We start from the raw sequence: 16,919 nt of genomic DNA, 5'->3' as shown, positions 1-16,919 counted from the left end.
AACATTTTTATAATCAAAGTGTCTGAATCCACCAGCTGAGCTCATTAACACAGCTGAAAATAGAGCATGCTCAGAAACAGCTGATGTTTCCCATTTTGTGACCTGAAGAGGAAGATGCTTGCAGTCGCAGTTTATCTCCTCCCACCTGGAGCTGGTGTCCTACTTGTGATGTCTTTATGCCACAATCAAAAATTCTGTGAGAATAAAAATTGCATCACTGATTTGGAGAGCCGTCAGACTGACGTCAGAGACAGCCTAGGGATGATATTGTAGTCGTCAGAACTTCAGTTTTAGGTCTTTCCTCAGCTGTTAGTATAAGTGGGTGCCTTTGCTAGATTAGAAAGACTTTGAGGGACATAAGTGTACTGTGATTGGTCAAATGTATCAGTGTATTCCTTCAGCGTAAAGCTAACTTTACCCCCCCCCCCCCCCCCCCCCCCCCGCTGCTGACACCACCGCCGCTGCAGGAAACTTGTTCATCTCGGTTTTTTATCAGAGATTTGAGGGTTTTCTATTTCCGAGTGTGAGTCAGCGGTGGCGTTTTCGAAAAGTTGAAAAGGGCGCTGCTGCTTTTTTTGTAAAGCCTCTTTGGAGGAGGAAGATGAGTGAGGAGGAGACGATGATGGTCACTGCCAAAGACTGATCATCTTAATCCTGCCTGTATGAAAGAGGATGAACCTGATTAATATTAAAATACAATATTTAAATAAAATCCTGCTTTCAGTTTCATTACCTGATAACTGGTCACAGCCCATCGTAGCAGGTCTGATCTGAAATACCCGCCTCTCTCTCTCTCTCTTTCTCTCTGTGTTAAATATTTCATCTGTTTGATGAAATATAGATGGACGACAGAAGAGAGGATGACTTCATTTCTCCTTTTATCCAGATTATTATTTATTTTTCCATGCTTAAATAAAGAGAGTAGAAGCTGTGCAGTCAAGAAGAAGAAAAAGCAAATAGGAATAATTTTAACTGAAAGAAGAAAAGAAAAAAATCCTTAATGGCGAGGAAGAGCATTCAGTTCATCCCATGTCCCTTTTTGCAGATGAGTTTCGGGGATGCACGGTGGTGGAGTTGATGAAGAAGGAGGGGACGACGCTCGGGCTGACAGTTTCAGGAGGAATCGACAAAGATGGGAAGCCTCGAGTTTCAAACCTGCGGCAGGGAGGCATCGCGGCCCGGTAATGTCTTCTACATCTGGTCTTTGTGTTTTTAGGACTTGAGCCAAAAAACAAAGAATCGCCATTGAGACTAACTTTGGAGTTGTGCCAGGTATTTTCAGTTGTTTAAAGTGATGAGCAATCAGATATAAGATATTAAAAAGACAAAACGTGTTCTACATCACTTTGTACTTAGTGAAAACCTATAAATTACATGAATATTCCCCATAGTGGGCTCCAGGGGTGGCTGTAGCCTGTAGCTCAGGTGGTAGAGTGGGTCATCTACTGATCGGAAGGTTGGTGGTTCGACCCCTGGCTTCCCCAGGGCAGCATGCCAAATATCCTTGGGCAAGATAACCCCAAATTGCTCTCCGATGCATCCATCGGAGTATGAATGTGTGTGTGAATGTTACTTAGAAAGCATTTAGAAAAATGTGCTTGTGCGAATGGGTGGATGTACAAGTTGTGTAAAGCGGTTTGAGTGCTCAGAAAGAGTAGAAAAGCGCTATATAAGAACCAGTCCATTTACCATTCTTTGACGGCCGTCAGAACAGCGGTTGGTTTGTTGGTTGTGTTCTGGAAATGCACATTGATCCAATTATACCAGTTTAGCTTTTACTTTGAAGGTGAACAGGTGAATGTTTCTGTTTCTGGTCGGACTTTTTTAAAGTTTTACTAACGCTCAGTGGGTAGTCGATGAGTATTTGCAGACAAATCTGCATATTCCATGCAAACTGAAAGAACCCTTTTTGTGACTGAGTTTACCTAGAGACAGCCAGCAACCTCCAGCAACCCCTCTTTAACCAGCCTGACAATATATTTTTTTCTCAGCCGTTACCCTCTAGGCATAGGTGACTGAGCTGCAGCAGGAGCCTGCAATGTGCGATCAACTACCAGCTACAAAGCAACAATGAGCAAAAATGACACAGAACACTTTGGATGACTGATTAATGGATATTGGTGCAGCAGTGGCAGTTGTTAATGTTTAACAGCATCCTTTCTGGAACAGCCTCTTCTTAAACGAACTCATTAAGGTTTGATTAAGTAAAAATAAAGCTGATGTTTGGCTGTTTGCTCAGGAGTGACCAGCTGAACGTGGGCGACTATATCAGGTCTGTCAACGGCATCAACCTGGCCAAGTTCAGACACGATGAGATCATCAGTCTGCTGAAGAACGTGGGTGAACGGGTCGTCTTGGAGGTCGAGTACGAGCTGCCGCCTGTCTGTAAGTTCTGCCAGCAGAAGACGTGTACACTCAGCTGCACTCAGCCGGCTGCAATGTTGACGTGTTGTTGATGTTCTGGTGTGTTGCAGCGGTGCAGGGGTCAGGGGTTATGTTTAAGAACGTGGAAGTCACGCTTCACAAAGAAGGCAACAGCTTTGGTTTCGTCATCAGAGGTGAGGCGAGTTCTGTTTGTGTGTTTAGAATAAATCAAAATAAACATGGTAATGTGACCGCGTGTTTGCAGGTGGAGCTCATGAAGACAGGAACAAGTCCCGTCCCATCGTCATTACAACCATCCGGCCAGGTGGCCCAGCAGACCGGTACGTGACCTCTGACCTGTCTGTCTGATTTTTGTCCCTTGGGAGCCTTTGTACACACTAAAAACTGTTCTCTTTCTCTTTTGCTGCAGGGAAGGAACCATCAAGCCAGGTGATCGGTTGTTAAGCATTGATGGGATTCGTCTCCATGGCAGCACACTTTCAGAGGCCATGAGCATCCTGAAGCAGTGTGGACAGGAGGCCACGCTGCTGATTGAGTATGACGTCTCCGTGATGGGTCAGTCATCAGTGTCTCCTCCCAGCAGAGCTTAAAGCATTAATCAGCTAACATCAGAACTGTGCAGGAAAAGGAGAAGGTTGTGGGGATTCAAGCTGAAATCTTGCTTGTACTGGTTTTGACATTTATTGTTATTAAATTTGAGATTACATTTAATGGAAAGTTTGGGAAGAGGTAGGTTGCCAGGGGGCTTACAGATGAGAAACAATGTCAAACAGTGTGCCAGGACTGCAACTTGAATTTGTGTCCATCCTGATATGTGGATATTAGATATAGTTTTGAGATGTTAATTGAATGACAAAAGCAATTTAAAGAAGTAAGTTTGTGTTCTGCAGAACTCATTAATGTTTCTCTGTAACTAGAAAAATAATAAGAGAGTAGACCATAAGTATGTCCCAGGAAACCAGTCAGTTTAAATGAACTGTATCAATTCTGCCAAGATGATTGGTCAAACATATAACCCGAATTATGGCAGAAACATGGTTTTTTAGGGGCACTGTGGAGTAGAGAAAATCCAAAATAAATTCAAACTTGTGCAGCTAATTTTATTTATTTATTTATTTATTTAATATGTAATTAAAGATGTATGCTGCACAATCATTTAACCCTGGAAAAAGAACAGTTACCAATAGATACTGGAACTTCCATAACATTCATGCTCATGATTAAGTGGATATAGACTTTTGATCACAACTGTATTATGTGTATGTTCCGTCCTGTTCTTGGTTAACGTTAACATTAGGAAACAGTGCATGAGAAGTATTATTTTGTATTTATTATCTGAAACCCAAAATGTGATTTTTGGTTAAAATAAAAGATCATTTGTACTTTGTACTGTGTAGAGTAAAAAAATTACCAACATGTAAAGAAGAGTATCATCTGAATTATAAAGATTTCAGATGATCAGTTTATTTGGAACTTTTACATAAAATTAAACAGGACCCAGGATGGAACCCTGATGAACACCGTTTGGACTCTGTAAATTACACGATGTAAAAACTGTAAAAACTTTGTCTGTTTTCCCTCCTTCAGACTCTGTTGCCACGGCATCAGGGCCGCTGCTGGTTGAAGTTGCCAAGGCGGCAGGGTCTAGCCTGGGTGTGGCCCTGTCCACCTCCATGTTCTGCAACAAGCAGGTCATCATCATCGACAAGGTCAAACCAGCCAGTATAGCAGACAGGTATCTAACCTCTGACCCTGATGCTGTTTTACTGTTTTAACTGCATTTGTTAAACTTATTTATTGTTTTCACATATTGAGCATCATTCCAGCTGCTTTCATTTTCCCTAAACTGGAATTTCAGCTTATTAACTAATATTAACACCGTTTTCTCATCTTATTATTTGATTCCATGTAAATTTGGTTATTTTAACCACCTTGTCATCTTTCAGCTTCATTCAGTCACACTTTAACTTCAGTATTTGTGCAGAAACTGAAATATTTTGTTGCACTTTTAACTGCAGAAATTGAACTTATGAGTTTTGTCCAGGTTCAGGTTTAAATTCTCTGTTTATTTTTGTGTTTTTGTGTAGGTGTGGTGCTCTTCATGCAGGAGATCATATCCTGTCCGTTGATGGGAAGTCGATGGAGTTTTGTTCCCTGGCTGAAGCCACTCAGCTGCTTTCTGCTTCCTGTCAGACCGTCCGCTTAGAGATCCTGCCACAACACCAGACCCGACCAGCCCTGAACGCACCACAGCACGGTATAAACGTACACACATCACATCCGACAAGGCCCTGAATGCACCACAGACCAGTATAGACACACACACACACACACACTCAAGAGGCCCTATAAAAGATTATGTGAAGAGAGGAGTAATCTTTTATAAAGCCGTGAAAGACACACACCTGTGTATGCATGACAGTTCCTCATCTGGCTTCCCAGTGAGGTATCTCGATGCTGTGATCCAAGCACCTGCCTGACCTTTGACCTTTCCTCTTGTCTTAACCTGAACACCCTCCTCTGTGTGTGTCTGTGCAGTCAAGGTGCAGCGTAGTCCCCGCCCCCTCCCCTGGGAGACCGGAGGCTCTGCCCCTATCCTCCCCCCCTACCACTACAACACGTACCACCCTGACCAATCAGGCGCCAGATCGCACAACCGCCATACAAACAATCCTCGTACGTGCACCTCTCTCGCTCTCTCTCATGTTTTTTGTTGAGAGAGAGAGACCTTTCCTCATCAGCCCTCTCTCTTTCTGCAGCGCTCAGCCACTCCTTCTCTCCAGGCTCCATGTCGGCCTATAGCCTTTCCTCCCTCAACATGAGCACCCTGCCCAGGAACATGTATCCCACAAGTCCACGGGGCACACTGATGAGGAGGAAGGGCAAGAAAAAGGACTTTAAGAGCTCCTGTGAGTCTGTCTCCAAATCCAACAAATCTTATTATTTTATTAGCTGTTTTTAGACATGAATTCATAACATGACCAATAATGACCAACAAAATGTAAAAAAACATAAAAACCCCTTAAACCGTGACATTTTAATATGAGCTTGCTCCCTCTAACAGCGTATGTATGACAGAAAACAAGGACAGGACTGAGGAGCTCTCACAGGACGGGAGGAAAATGAGACTAAAAAATAGAATAATCTTTGTTTCTGTCAGTGTCCCTTGCGTCCAGCACTGTGGGTCTGGCCGGTCAGGTAGTCCACACAGAAACCACCGAGGTGACGCTGCTTGGCGACGGCATCATGGGGTTTGGCCTGCAACTGCAGGGAGGAGTGTTCGCCACGGAAACGCTGTCATCCCCGCCACTCATTGCCTACATCGACCCCGACAGCCCCGCTGAGAGGTAAACACACTGACACGGCTATGTTGGCTTAAAAACAATTTAGAGAAAAAATTCTTTTGTCCTTTCTTCTCAGATTTGAACTTTTTTTCCCCCAATTTTCAGGGGTTTTTTTTTGTGAAATTTGGAAATATTTAATATTTTGTCTTTATTGATAATCATGGTAACATATATATAATTTTTATTTTCTATAACGCAGCTTTGCATTTTTTCTTTGCAGCACCAGTTCAAAATGCCATTACCTTATGGCCTTCTGTACAGACTCTACAGTATTGTAAGGAGAGCTCCAGTGATCAGATATTTGTGTATATATGTGTAGGTGTGGCATCCTGCAGATCGGTGACAGGATCTTATCCATAAACGGCGTTCCAACCGAAGATTCGACCCTTGAAGAAACCAATCAGCTGCTCAGAGACTCGTCCATCACTGCTCAGCTCACACTGGAAATTGAGTTCGATGTAGCTGGTAAAAAAAAAAAAAATCATTTTATCAAAATTGTGTTTTCATGCTTCTGATCAGCACTGCTTGTTGATGAATGTCTGTCTGCTGGGCAAAGACATCTGTTTTCTGTGTCGTCGTGTTTTGGCTGAGTGACTGCCAGTCTGTGTTTGGTTCTGCTTCTCTGTAATTTGTCAGACTCTTTGTGGATGTAACGTACTCCAGCTGGTGTAAATAACCACCTACGCCTGAGTTTAATAGAACAACACAACAAGCTGTCAGTAGTGACTCACAAGCATATTGTATGATTTGTAGCTGCAGGACGGTTAACTGTATGAGATGTCATTTACAGGATAGTCAGAGTCACTATTTAACCAAAAGAAGACTCACTTCCTGAAAGCATCATAACTGAAGTCAGTCCAAGGGGACATCTTCCAAAACCTGCAAGGAGCCAAATACTACAATCATTTATTTTACAAATCTCTATAATGTTATCATCTATGCTGATTGATTTTATGAAAAGTGAGTAATAGATAATCTTTACACAGGATAATTCAACAAGAACAGATCAATTTAGCTTTTTTTAATAATTAGAAGATCATCTGGATTTTCAGTTTTAACATGAGTTCTTAACAGTGCTTTGGATATTCGGAATAAAGGGACCAAGCAGTGGATGTATGTTTATGAACATGCTCATAGCCAGTTATAAACAAAGGCTTATGTAAAAGATTAACTCCCAATTTATTTTGTGATGTCCAGTCTACTGTACTGAACGGTAGCGAAGAAGCGATTATAGCTGTGCGTCATCTAATAATGGTGAAGTTAAAAGTTACGTCACCTACTGTCAGCATCTACGGCCAGTGTGAATCTGTAGCAGTCTTTTTTTGTCTCTATCAGTCAGTGTTGATATTAACAATTAATAATCTCAATACTTCACTTAATAAATTAATAAAATGCACAAATGGACAGCACAAAAGACTTCCTGAACATTCTTAACATAATAGCTACAAAACAGACAGATGTCATCACAAATGGTGCATTAAAGATTTTTGACTTGCAGGAAAAGTTTTTATGTATGATCACCTCTAAGTTTTGAACTTTGATCTTTTTGAAACACTGGTTCTCATCAAGCCAGCCAGGACTGTATACAGAGCGTATGATTAAAGCCTCGAACAGAAGCTTAACCACCTGATTCTGACTGAGAAGATGTTGAGCAGAAAGCCTTTATTCCTCTTCTGATGTATTTCACAGTAAATTAAACATTTCTACTGCTGAAATGTCTCCATCTTTCTGCACAGAGTCTGTCATCCCCAGTTCAGGGACGTTCCACGTAAAGCTCCCAAAGAAACCAGGAGTGGAACTGGGAATCACCATCAGCTGTAAGTAAAGAGAAACGACTACGCAAACACGTACACGAATGTGAGGTCGCTACAGTGGATGGTTTAGATAGTTTATTAGTAACACAGCTCTGTGTGTTAATTATTGATTAAGAAAGAGTGCCAATGCCAAAACAAGCAACTAGAATATTATAAAAGTCTTTTTATTGTCAGTGACAGTAGTTTTATTTTTTATTAAATGATTTAATTTGGTGTTTCATCATGTTTACACATCGGGGAAATTAAATTTTCATTCTGAAAGACGGATTTCATCAGACCAAATCCAGCCCGACCTCCTCTTGGGTGTCACTTCAATATTACATTTCCTGCTTTGATTTTACTTTTCCCCTTTAACATTTAATCGTTACTTCTGGTTGTAGTTGTGTAAACAGGTTTAATTATTTACAGTTTTCTGTTTCATCTCCAACTCGTCTCTTTGTGTGTCTGCAGCTCCGTCCAACAGGAAACCAGGTGATCCTTTGATCATCTCGGACATCAAAAAAGGCAGCGTCGCACACAGGTGACACAAACTATGGCTAAACTAACTCTAATCCAGCCTTAAACCTAACCTAGGCTGAACTCTACACACAGTATGTGAGGCTAAAATAAAACGGTGTCAGCTGACTGCCGCCTGTACGTGTTTGGTTAATTAGGCTAACGGTCCAGGCCTGTGCATGTCGTGGTTTGTAGGTCATGTGTTTTGCACTGTGAAGCAGAATATGAGCTAAAGGGCTTCTGCTGGCAGGTAGCATCTGTTTACTCTGCAGGACTTTTAGAAACAGGAAGCAGAGGACTAGTTATAGACCTTCATACGGAAAAGAATGTGCCGGCGGATTTACACGATTTTGGACCAATTTCAGAGGATATCTTCCAGCTTCGATGTCCTTTACAAATAAATAACAATAAACGCATCGAAAATAGGGACAAAAATGAATTAAAGAACTTGAATGAGTATCATCAGGATTTACCATTTCAGGACTGAAGTTGCATTTTAGTAAAAAGGAACTGATATTAGGTAAAATGATGGGAATTAATTTTCCCAAAATGTAAACAAATAAAGCCTAAAAAACTGGTTTAAGTTGTACCTCATGGTTTAAACCCAAAGCAATATCTTAGCTCCTGTTTCATGTACAAGTTAACATATCTTCATGTAAAATTTGTAAGGTTATATTTCATATGTTGAAGAACTGATATTAATGCAAAATTCCATCCTGTCCATAAAGCAGATGCACTGCAGTCACGATTATGATAATATGACATAATAACCATCTCAGCTGACTTCTTTATTAAACTTGTTCCTCTAATTTACCTGAATGTGTTTTCAGGACAGGGACGTTGGAGCTGGGAGACAAGCTGCTGGCCATTGATAACATCCGTGTGGAGAACTGCTCCATGGAGGAAGCTGTTCAGATCCTCCAGCAGTGTGAGGAGCTCGTCAAACTCAAGATCCGCAAAGATGAAGACAACTCTGGTATCGCTTTTAAGTCTATTCCCCAAAAGCAAGAGGCCGAGTGATAAACCAACTTTCAGGGATGCCCACAGTATCATTAATCCTCCTTAAAAAGAACCTCTAGAGTTGTTCCGTGGTGACCTACTTGCCAACTTTAATAAGCTGTGGGACCTTTCCAAATTCTCCGCAAAAGATCATATTTAAAGAGCTTTAGCAACACCAACAGTCACACCTAAATCCTTTTGAATAAGTGAAAAGACAGTGGTACTTAAAAGCATGTAGGAGCCAAACTGGTGCTCTTCACTTCACTAATCTTCACTAATCTTCTGACAATCCTGAGATCTTTAGCATCTTTATGACAGTTTTATTGTACTTTAGAGAGTCCTGATAGGGTCCTAAACTCTCTAGAAGGCAATCAATAGCTGATTTGAAATCATTTGTCTTGTATCATTTTAAGTCAAACTTAAAACCTCTTTAAACATGAAATCTAATCATAACTTGATCACAACCTAACTGTCAGGAGTCTTCAAGGACTAGAAACTAATCCATTATTCTTGAAATCTTCTTCCAAAAAATGAATGTTCTCAAAAACATTTAGGATCTTGTTGGTGATCTTCAGGATGGCCAAATTCTTTCAAACCTTATCAGTGACTCTAAGGGACCAGCACAATCTTAAGTATCTTCAACACCAACTAGAACATCCCTGAATCCTTCAGGACCCCATTCATATTCTCTAAATCTACTCGATCATCCATAAGGACGAACAGAAATTTCCTAAGGTACTACTAGAACTACTACTACTAGACGTAGAGCCGGATCGTCAACAGTCCTAAAGGACGACTGGAAAGCAAACAGTTTGCTTGAAATCTTTTTCAACAATCCTTTGAATGCTGTAAATATCCTTGAGGACGTTTTAGTGGTCTTGACGATGCCATCAACTTCTCAAGGACTCTGAAGTGTCTTACTCGCTCTTCTTTTCAAAACTAACTCAAACATTGCTAAATACTTTGACCTTGATTGAGGATTTCACTAAACTTATGGCAGACCCTGGACCTTGATAACCTTTAGGACATTTTAATGGCGATATAGATCCAAGTCAAGGTTTTCTAAATGTCCTCAGCCACTCTTAAGGGTACACAGGGCCCTTAAGTCCCTGAAAACCTACTCAAGGTTTAAAGGAGGTGTCTAATGCTACTTTCAGGACAAACGTTGCACTTCTGGCCTAGTTTTAGCGTGTTTTAGTCTGTGTCACCACATCATCCCTTCCCATGCCATCTTCTCCTGATCATCTGTTCACAACTGACCTTATGTGGAATTGATCTTTATTGAATGTTTCAGATGAACAGGAGGTGTCTGGCAGCATCATTTACACAGTGGAGCTTCAACGCTATGGTGGTCCGCTGGGAATCACCATCTCAGGCACCGAGGAGCCCTTCGACCCCATCATCATCTCCTCTCTGAGCAAGGGGGGGCTGGCAGAGAGGTGCACACACATGAACTCTAATTACATTACATTAAAAAATAAATTACAGGTCACACCTGTAGAAAACATGTCAAGTTTGTAGATTATTTAATCACTTAATCAGTACATCTAGTTTTTTGTTCTTTTCAGCTATTTGGAGGATCGCTTTTATTCACTATAAAGTGCCATAAATAGATGTTTATTATTATTATTATTATTATCATTAGTGCAGGCTTAATTGTCTTTAGTAGTTCCCTACTGGTGTTATGTATGATTCTGGATTAGTATTAAATACATTCTGTGCTTAATACGGCATTTTATTTACAGAAACTCAGACACTAAGAAGCTTAGAACCAGGGTTGTTTGTGTAAACGCCATCTTTATGTCAAAGGTCGTAAACAGAGGAAATACTAAAGCTGGCTGCCTAAATCTGAGGGATTATGTTAAATGATGTATAAAATAAGAAATACAGTATCAGCGCTGGCCATCTAAATGGTCTCACTAAAAAAAATTAAGGAAATATTAAATAAGAAAAGATTTTTCATCTTTCTAAAAATAACATCAGTGACTGGAGGAATGAAATATGGAGTGAAACCGTGACAGACATGATAAGCTTAGGATGCCAGATGAAGTGGAGAGTGTCGCCCTCTGCTGTTTAAAAATAATTATTTTCCTCATCATTAATTGGGTTTTCACCTCTTTTCCTACAGAAATGATTCTCATTTCTATTTTGTGTATAAGTATATTTGTGTTTCCCTGTAGACTGTTAACTCAGTTCCAGTCTTCTTTAAAGTCTTGTCAAGTAGTTTTGAGTTGCTGAACCCTGAGTGTATATTTCTCTGTGTTTTGGTGTTGTTTACAGGACTGGTGCGATCCATGTAGGCGACCGTATTCTTGCGATCAACAGCAGCAGCCTGAAGGGGAAACCTCTGAGTGAAGCCATCAGTCTGCTGCAGCAGGCGGGCGAGACGGTCACGTTGAAGATCAAGAAGCAGGGAGAACGTACGTAGACGCTTTTTTCACACCATAAACACCGTTCATAATCACAAGCATCAACAGCAAATGCAAAATACAGGGATATGAGATTCACATCAAGAGCCAGGCTCGTGTAGTGTGTCTCATACAGCTTACTTAACCAGTAACAATCACTCAGTAGCCTTTATAAACTATTAATAAAGCAGAATAATTCACGACCACCTGTTTCACCAGCTTTGGACATTTAATTGTAACAAATATGTCCTGATATAAAAGCAAAATAATAACTTATAAGTTTTGTTCTTACACACAAGCAGCCCACAGACTGTTTTCTAGGCCTGATCGTACAGCAGCTGTGTGGGAGTTTTCATTTTAAACAGAAAGAAAAGTAAAAGCTTTTTGATCGTGTAGTTACCTGTACCAAACTGCCAAGCCTTCTGCTGTGAAACCGGCTGCACATGAAAAGGAAACCTCCTTTTACAGCTCCATGGCTTTAAGATGGCCTCAGAGAGACACATTGTGCAGTGGCTGAATGCATCGTTCCACTTCAGCGACTTTCTGAAGCCTCTGTTCCCCCTCTGTGACTCAAATGATTCAAACATCAAAATATCAGCACCAGTTATGATCTTTGAAAAAAGAAACTGACAACCCAGTCTCCCTCCTCGGCATCAACTTTCCTTTTTATTGCTTTGTGTTTTATCCAGCTTGAAGTTGGCGGTGGTGTGGATGTTAAATCGAACAGTCAGACTTTAAGCTTTAATTCAGGCTGTTTGACAAAGTTAAACATTAACTGTTGAAGAATTAGAACCATTTTTATAAACAGTCCTCCACAGAGCACATGTTGAATATAATTTACCGTAATTTAAAGATTTCATCAGGGAAGTTCTATAACCTGCACTTTTATGCCATCGCTGCTGTTAACACATCATGGAGCGGTTTGAATGATGGTTGTTATTTGTACAGGTCATTAAGTGGCTCCATAGTTTGGTGGTGCAAACTAGCACCCAGCAAGCGAAAAGTCCCCTTTTCAGTCCCTTCTGTTCTGTCTGGAAGGGAATAAAGCTCCCAAATCAAAGATGCAGAGCTACCCATAACACTGTGGCAACCCCTTGTGGTAGGGGTTAAGAGTTAAACGTACAGCTCATTAAAGGGACGGGACACGGTGTCACTTCCAGTGGAGTGACAGATTTACACATTTATATTCACGAACGCACATTGGCGGTTTGACAAACGTACTCCGTCTGTCTGCAGTGTCAAGCCCAAAGTCTTGCGTGATTGGTTCAGGTCTGGGGCCAGGAGTGGGGCCTAACCTGGAGAACCAGGATGGGGAGGAGGAGCCGGTTATCATGGTTGCACCTCCGACAAGCCAGAGAGCGTTCAGCACACTTCCGTCCGTGGACAGCGCTGTGGAGTCCTGGGATGGATCCAACATGGACAGCAGCTTCACCATCCCAGGTAGGGACCGACCTCTGACCTCTGCTGACCTCATTAATGCCTCAGTAATGAAACACTTCTCCTTTGCTGGTCTATGTAGCTCCTACTTTTCAGTCGTCACTGTACAGTTTCCACGAGTGGCGCAGCGCCAAGACAAGCAACAGCCAATCATCATCTTCCACTCGCCAGAGAGCCAATCCGCTGTCGGATCTGGGTCTGAATGACGATGATTGGGACCGCCCACCTCTCGGAGGGTGAGAGACTGAGTGAACGGCACAGTGAAAAACATAAAAGCTTGAGTAAAGAAAACTGTAATAACCTTTGTTATATAACAGACAGTATTCAACTGTTCCAGGTTTAATCAAGCTGTTTTCAGGGCTTAAAGTACTTTGATCAACACAATTATTCAAAACTGTTACAGAGGAGGGAGAAGGATTAATATGGTTTTCATACTAGTTTTGAGCAGCCACTTATGCCACATAGTGGTATGTGATTTCCAAATTTACTCAGAATGCAATTTTTCAAGTTTTCTCCCATGAATTATCAGCTACAGATGAAATGCTGAGGGTACAGATACTCGATCCTCCTCCTCTACATCACAAACTGGTGCAGTTCACTGAAACTATGACACTGATGCTCAAACTGTGTGATAAGATCAGTCTAAACAAACTGAGCTTGCCTAGTATGTGCATACCCTTAAACCCAGAAGCACATCAGAAGAGAAGCCTGAAGATGATGTGCACGGATACATTTTGCAGCATATCTTTTGTAGCTGTTAGCATTCCTCATCCAGAACAATGGAGTATGTAGCGCTGAGCTAGTGTGTCTTTCTGCAGAGGCTGTAATCTGCCCAGCGGTCTAATCTCTGACAGCAGGTACCACAGTGACCTTTGACCTTTAACCCTTCACACACAGTCTTCTGTGACACCCAGTAACCTCCCGCAGATACCCTCACTTGGTGACCTTTAACCCCTGCCACACCGATATCAATACCTGGTGGATGTGTATGTCATCACTGCCCATGCCCCCTCCTGTTAAAAAAAGACTCTCCAGCATGACCACTAGCTTCCTGCGTGTGTGTGTGTGTGTGTGTGTGTGTGTGTGTGTGTGTGTGCCTATCATGCTGACTGGTTGACCTGTTACCTTTCCCTCTCAGGTTTAATGTGGGACACGATGGGACAGAACCAGACCAGGAGGAGAACTTCTGGTCTCAGGCTCTGGAGGACTTGGAGACCTGTGGACAGAGCGGCATCCTCAGAGAGCTGGAGGTGAGGAACGCCACGAAAACTACTATAGTGAGAAGTGTTAGCAGTAGAAGAAGTATTTACAGTAAGAGTCGAGTATTAGCAGGAGTAAGGCTTCTGAAATTTTTATTCAGCAAATGAAGAATTCTCCGATGCTAATGCCTTTCTGCATCGCCCTCTGGTGTATGGATACCAGCACCTACACTGTAAAGTTTGATAGGCTGGTATCTAATTTTTTAACCTTCTGGAGTTGAGTTTATTTGTTTTGTGATTTTACTTTCAATAAAATCTCACATGTATGTCTTTACAGTTATTTTTCATTTTGACATACTGTATTAACACAATTGACCTAAAATCACACACACACACAGACAAAATCAGAGTTGCAACAGTTAGACTTTATTAGTGTGAAAACCACAAACATTGAAATGCAAATATAAATTGTAAATTTCAAATTGTACAAATGTAGTAGTTATTTACATTAAATTCCTGTCTACCATAAGACAGGGGAGCACATCACAGGCCTGACACCTTGAAGGTGTAGAAACTCCTCCTGTGGATCACCAGTAGAGTCAGCGTTTACGCTGCAGTCTGCCATTGGTGGATTGTTGACTGGCATCTGTGACATTCAGTAGTCGTCTCAATGTTATGACACACAAAACAAAAAAAAAAACTACCGTACACACTAAGAACTAGTGGTGCAACGGATCACGGTTGATCCGTAATCCGAACCAATCCCACTCCACATTTTGGCACGCACGTGATCCGAAGATTCGAAAAAGAAGGAAAAAAAGTATGTGTATGGTGCGTGTGGTCAGTCTGTCAAGCGATAGTTATAGCCAGCGATAGTTATAGCCAGCGCTAGCGGTCCAAGTGGACGAGCAGAGGAGTTTGAGGCATTTAAGCAGCCCTTTGCTATCCGACCGGGCTAAAGCTATTACAAAAGCTATTGGGGTGTTTAGCTGCAGACGGGAGGCCGTATTCCCTTGTGCAAAACAAGGGGTTTAAACTATGATGAACGTGCTTAGCCACGCTATGATATCCCGTTGCGCGTCCACTTCAGTGACAAGATTGTACCCAGGCATGTATGAGCAGGAAAAGTTTAAAGTTATGGCTGAACTGTCCCAGGCATCTTCTGTTGCCCAACTACAAATGGGTGGACCTCCAGGGCAACAGAAAGCCATGTGACCGTGACCGCTCGTTATATCACAGCAGAGTGGTAGATACAAAGCCCTGTACTGCCCTATATTGCACCTTAATTTGTTTTTATATAATTCCGTGGAATGAGTCTTGAGTTGAATGTTTTTAATAGGCAAACAATACTTAAATAAGTTAATAAGTAAATGTTAAAATTTAATTTCTTTTTTTCTTTTTTTGCTGATCCGAAAATTGATCCGATCCGTGACTTAAAACCGTGATCCGATCTGAACCGTGAGATTTTTGATCCGTTGCACCACTACTAAGAACACAGTCTAAACACACTAAATGTCACAAATCTCTCTGATAGAACTGTCAATGTCCTTAGAAAATCGAATTTTTATAGCTTCTTCCTGCACTAAGCATGAAGACAGTTTTGAGGAAGTATGGCATAAAATATTTATCATAACTGCGGTTTTACTTTGCTGATCAACACAATTTAAAAACTGGTTTGTAGGTTAAAGTCCACAATTCCAACACAATTTGAAAAAGACGCTCAACATAAGTGAACTTTTTACAGTCTTCATTAAGCATTTTTTAAAAACAGATAAACTTTTTGTCACCCATACACCACACTGTCACAAGTACTTTTTTTTACATTTGGACAGCAAGCCAGATCAAGTCTCGCCGCTTGGCTTTGGAGAAGTGGTCTATACTTCTGTAATAAACAGTTGTAGCATTCCTATGCCCAATACACCGCACTGTTACAGGATGACATTGACATTTTGATCTGAACAGCAACACAGGCTGGAAGTCATTAATCTCAGTTATTAGTCAGTTATTATTAGTGATCGTCTGTAATGAGCTCAACTATAATGCTCTTCTTATCCACAGAAACACTTAAAAACCACATCACACATCCACAAGAATGAAGACAAACCAAATATAACTGAAATATTGATCACTTTAATTATTGAACTGGACCAAAACTGTTAACACAAATAACCATGTAGTGATGTGAACACTGATGAGAGGCTTATTGTTCAGCCCTGAGGACTGACAGTCAAAGTTTAGTCATATTTGTCCAATTCATGATGAAAGAACTACATGTTTATACCTTCTCTGGCACACAGAAGTAAAAAAGAGACTCCTTCTCTTCCAGGAGTCTGGAAAGGAGACACACCTCCTCACTCTGGTATTCCCCATCCTCCCTCCCCTGTACTAACTCCTCCTGTCCTCCTCTTCTTCTGTCTCCTCTAACTGGACTTCCAGCGTTGTCAAACATCTGACATGTTTGCTGGTTTTGAATGTGACTCTAACTGCATTCTAACAGCAGACCATGGTGACGTCATTGTGACATCTTAGTGACATCACCCAGCTTCCAAACACAGTCACATGGCAGAGTCATGTTGTTGCACCAGGCATGGCAGTTTGAGCAAGGCATGCTTGGAAAGCTTGCGCAAGGCCTCATGGGTAGTTTTTTTTTTGCCAGTCATGAAGCAGATCTGTCAGTCATGCATGCGTTTGATGAGTTCTTGATTCTGATTGGCTGAAGTGGGCATCGGCTGGGAAGCTTAGCCATAAAAAAAGGGTGTGATGTGGAAAATAAGCACAATCATCAAACATTGACAGTCAGAGAGTTGAAATCCCCTGGGTGAGCTCAAAAGTAGAATC

At 41.4% G+C, this 16,919-nt stretch overlaps 1 protein-coding gene across 13 annotated transcripts in view; it reads left to right on the top strand.

Moving 5' to 3' along the window:
- The window catches only part of grip1 (glutamate receptor interacting protein 1), a 78,491-nt gene that overhangs the window by 53,129 nt on the left and 8,443 nt on the right, over window positions 1-16,919 (top strand). For 5 of the 13 annotated variants that reach the window (XM_085137196.1, XM_085137195.1, XM_085137192.1 and 2 more), the window contains 21 exons: window positions 1,046-1,181; window positions 2,240-2,385; window positions 2,475-2,558; window positions 2,630-2,705; window positions 2,795-2,940; window positions 3,973-4,120; window positions 4,473-4,642; window positions 4,924-5,061; window positions 5,145-5,294; window positions 5,546-5,732; window positions 6,049-6,194; window positions 7,466-7,546; window positions 7,994-8,063; window positions 8,869-9,014; window positions 10,332-10,476; window positions 11,318-11,457; window positions 12,682-12,885; window positions 12,965-13,118; window positions 13,701-13,739; window positions 14,021-14,132; window positions 16,408-16,440. In XM_085137196.1, coding sequence (XP_084993322.1) covers window positions 1,046-1,181; window positions 2,240-2,385; window positions 2,475-2,558; window positions 2,630-2,705; window positions 2,795-2,940; window positions 3,973-4,120; window positions 4,473-4,642; window positions 4,924-5,061; window positions 5,145-5,294; window positions 5,546-5,732; window positions 6,049-6,194; window positions 7,466-7,546; window positions 7,994-8,063; window positions 8,869-9,014; window positions 10,332-10,476; window positions 11,318-11,457; window positions 12,682-12,885; window positions 12,965-13,118; window positions 13,701-13,739; window positions 14,021-14,132; window positions 16,408-16,440 — 2,651 coding nt within the window. The other 8 variants (XM_085137193.1, XM_085137186.1, XM_085137198.1 and 5 more) reach the window with 6 other exon arrangements.

The sequence above is a fragment of the Neolamprologus multifasciatus genome, chromosome 17 (genome assembly GCF_963576455.1).
Source record: "Neolamprologus multifasciatus chromosome 17, fNeoMul1.2, whole genome shotgun sequence".
Taxonomy (NCBI): domain Eukaryota; kingdom Metazoa; phylum Chordata; class Actinopteri; order Cichliformes; family Cichlidae; genus Neolamprologus; species Neolamprologus multifasciatus.
The sequence above is the reverse complement of the archived record's forward strand: the minus strand, read 5'-3'. Positions and strand labels throughout refer to the sequence as shown.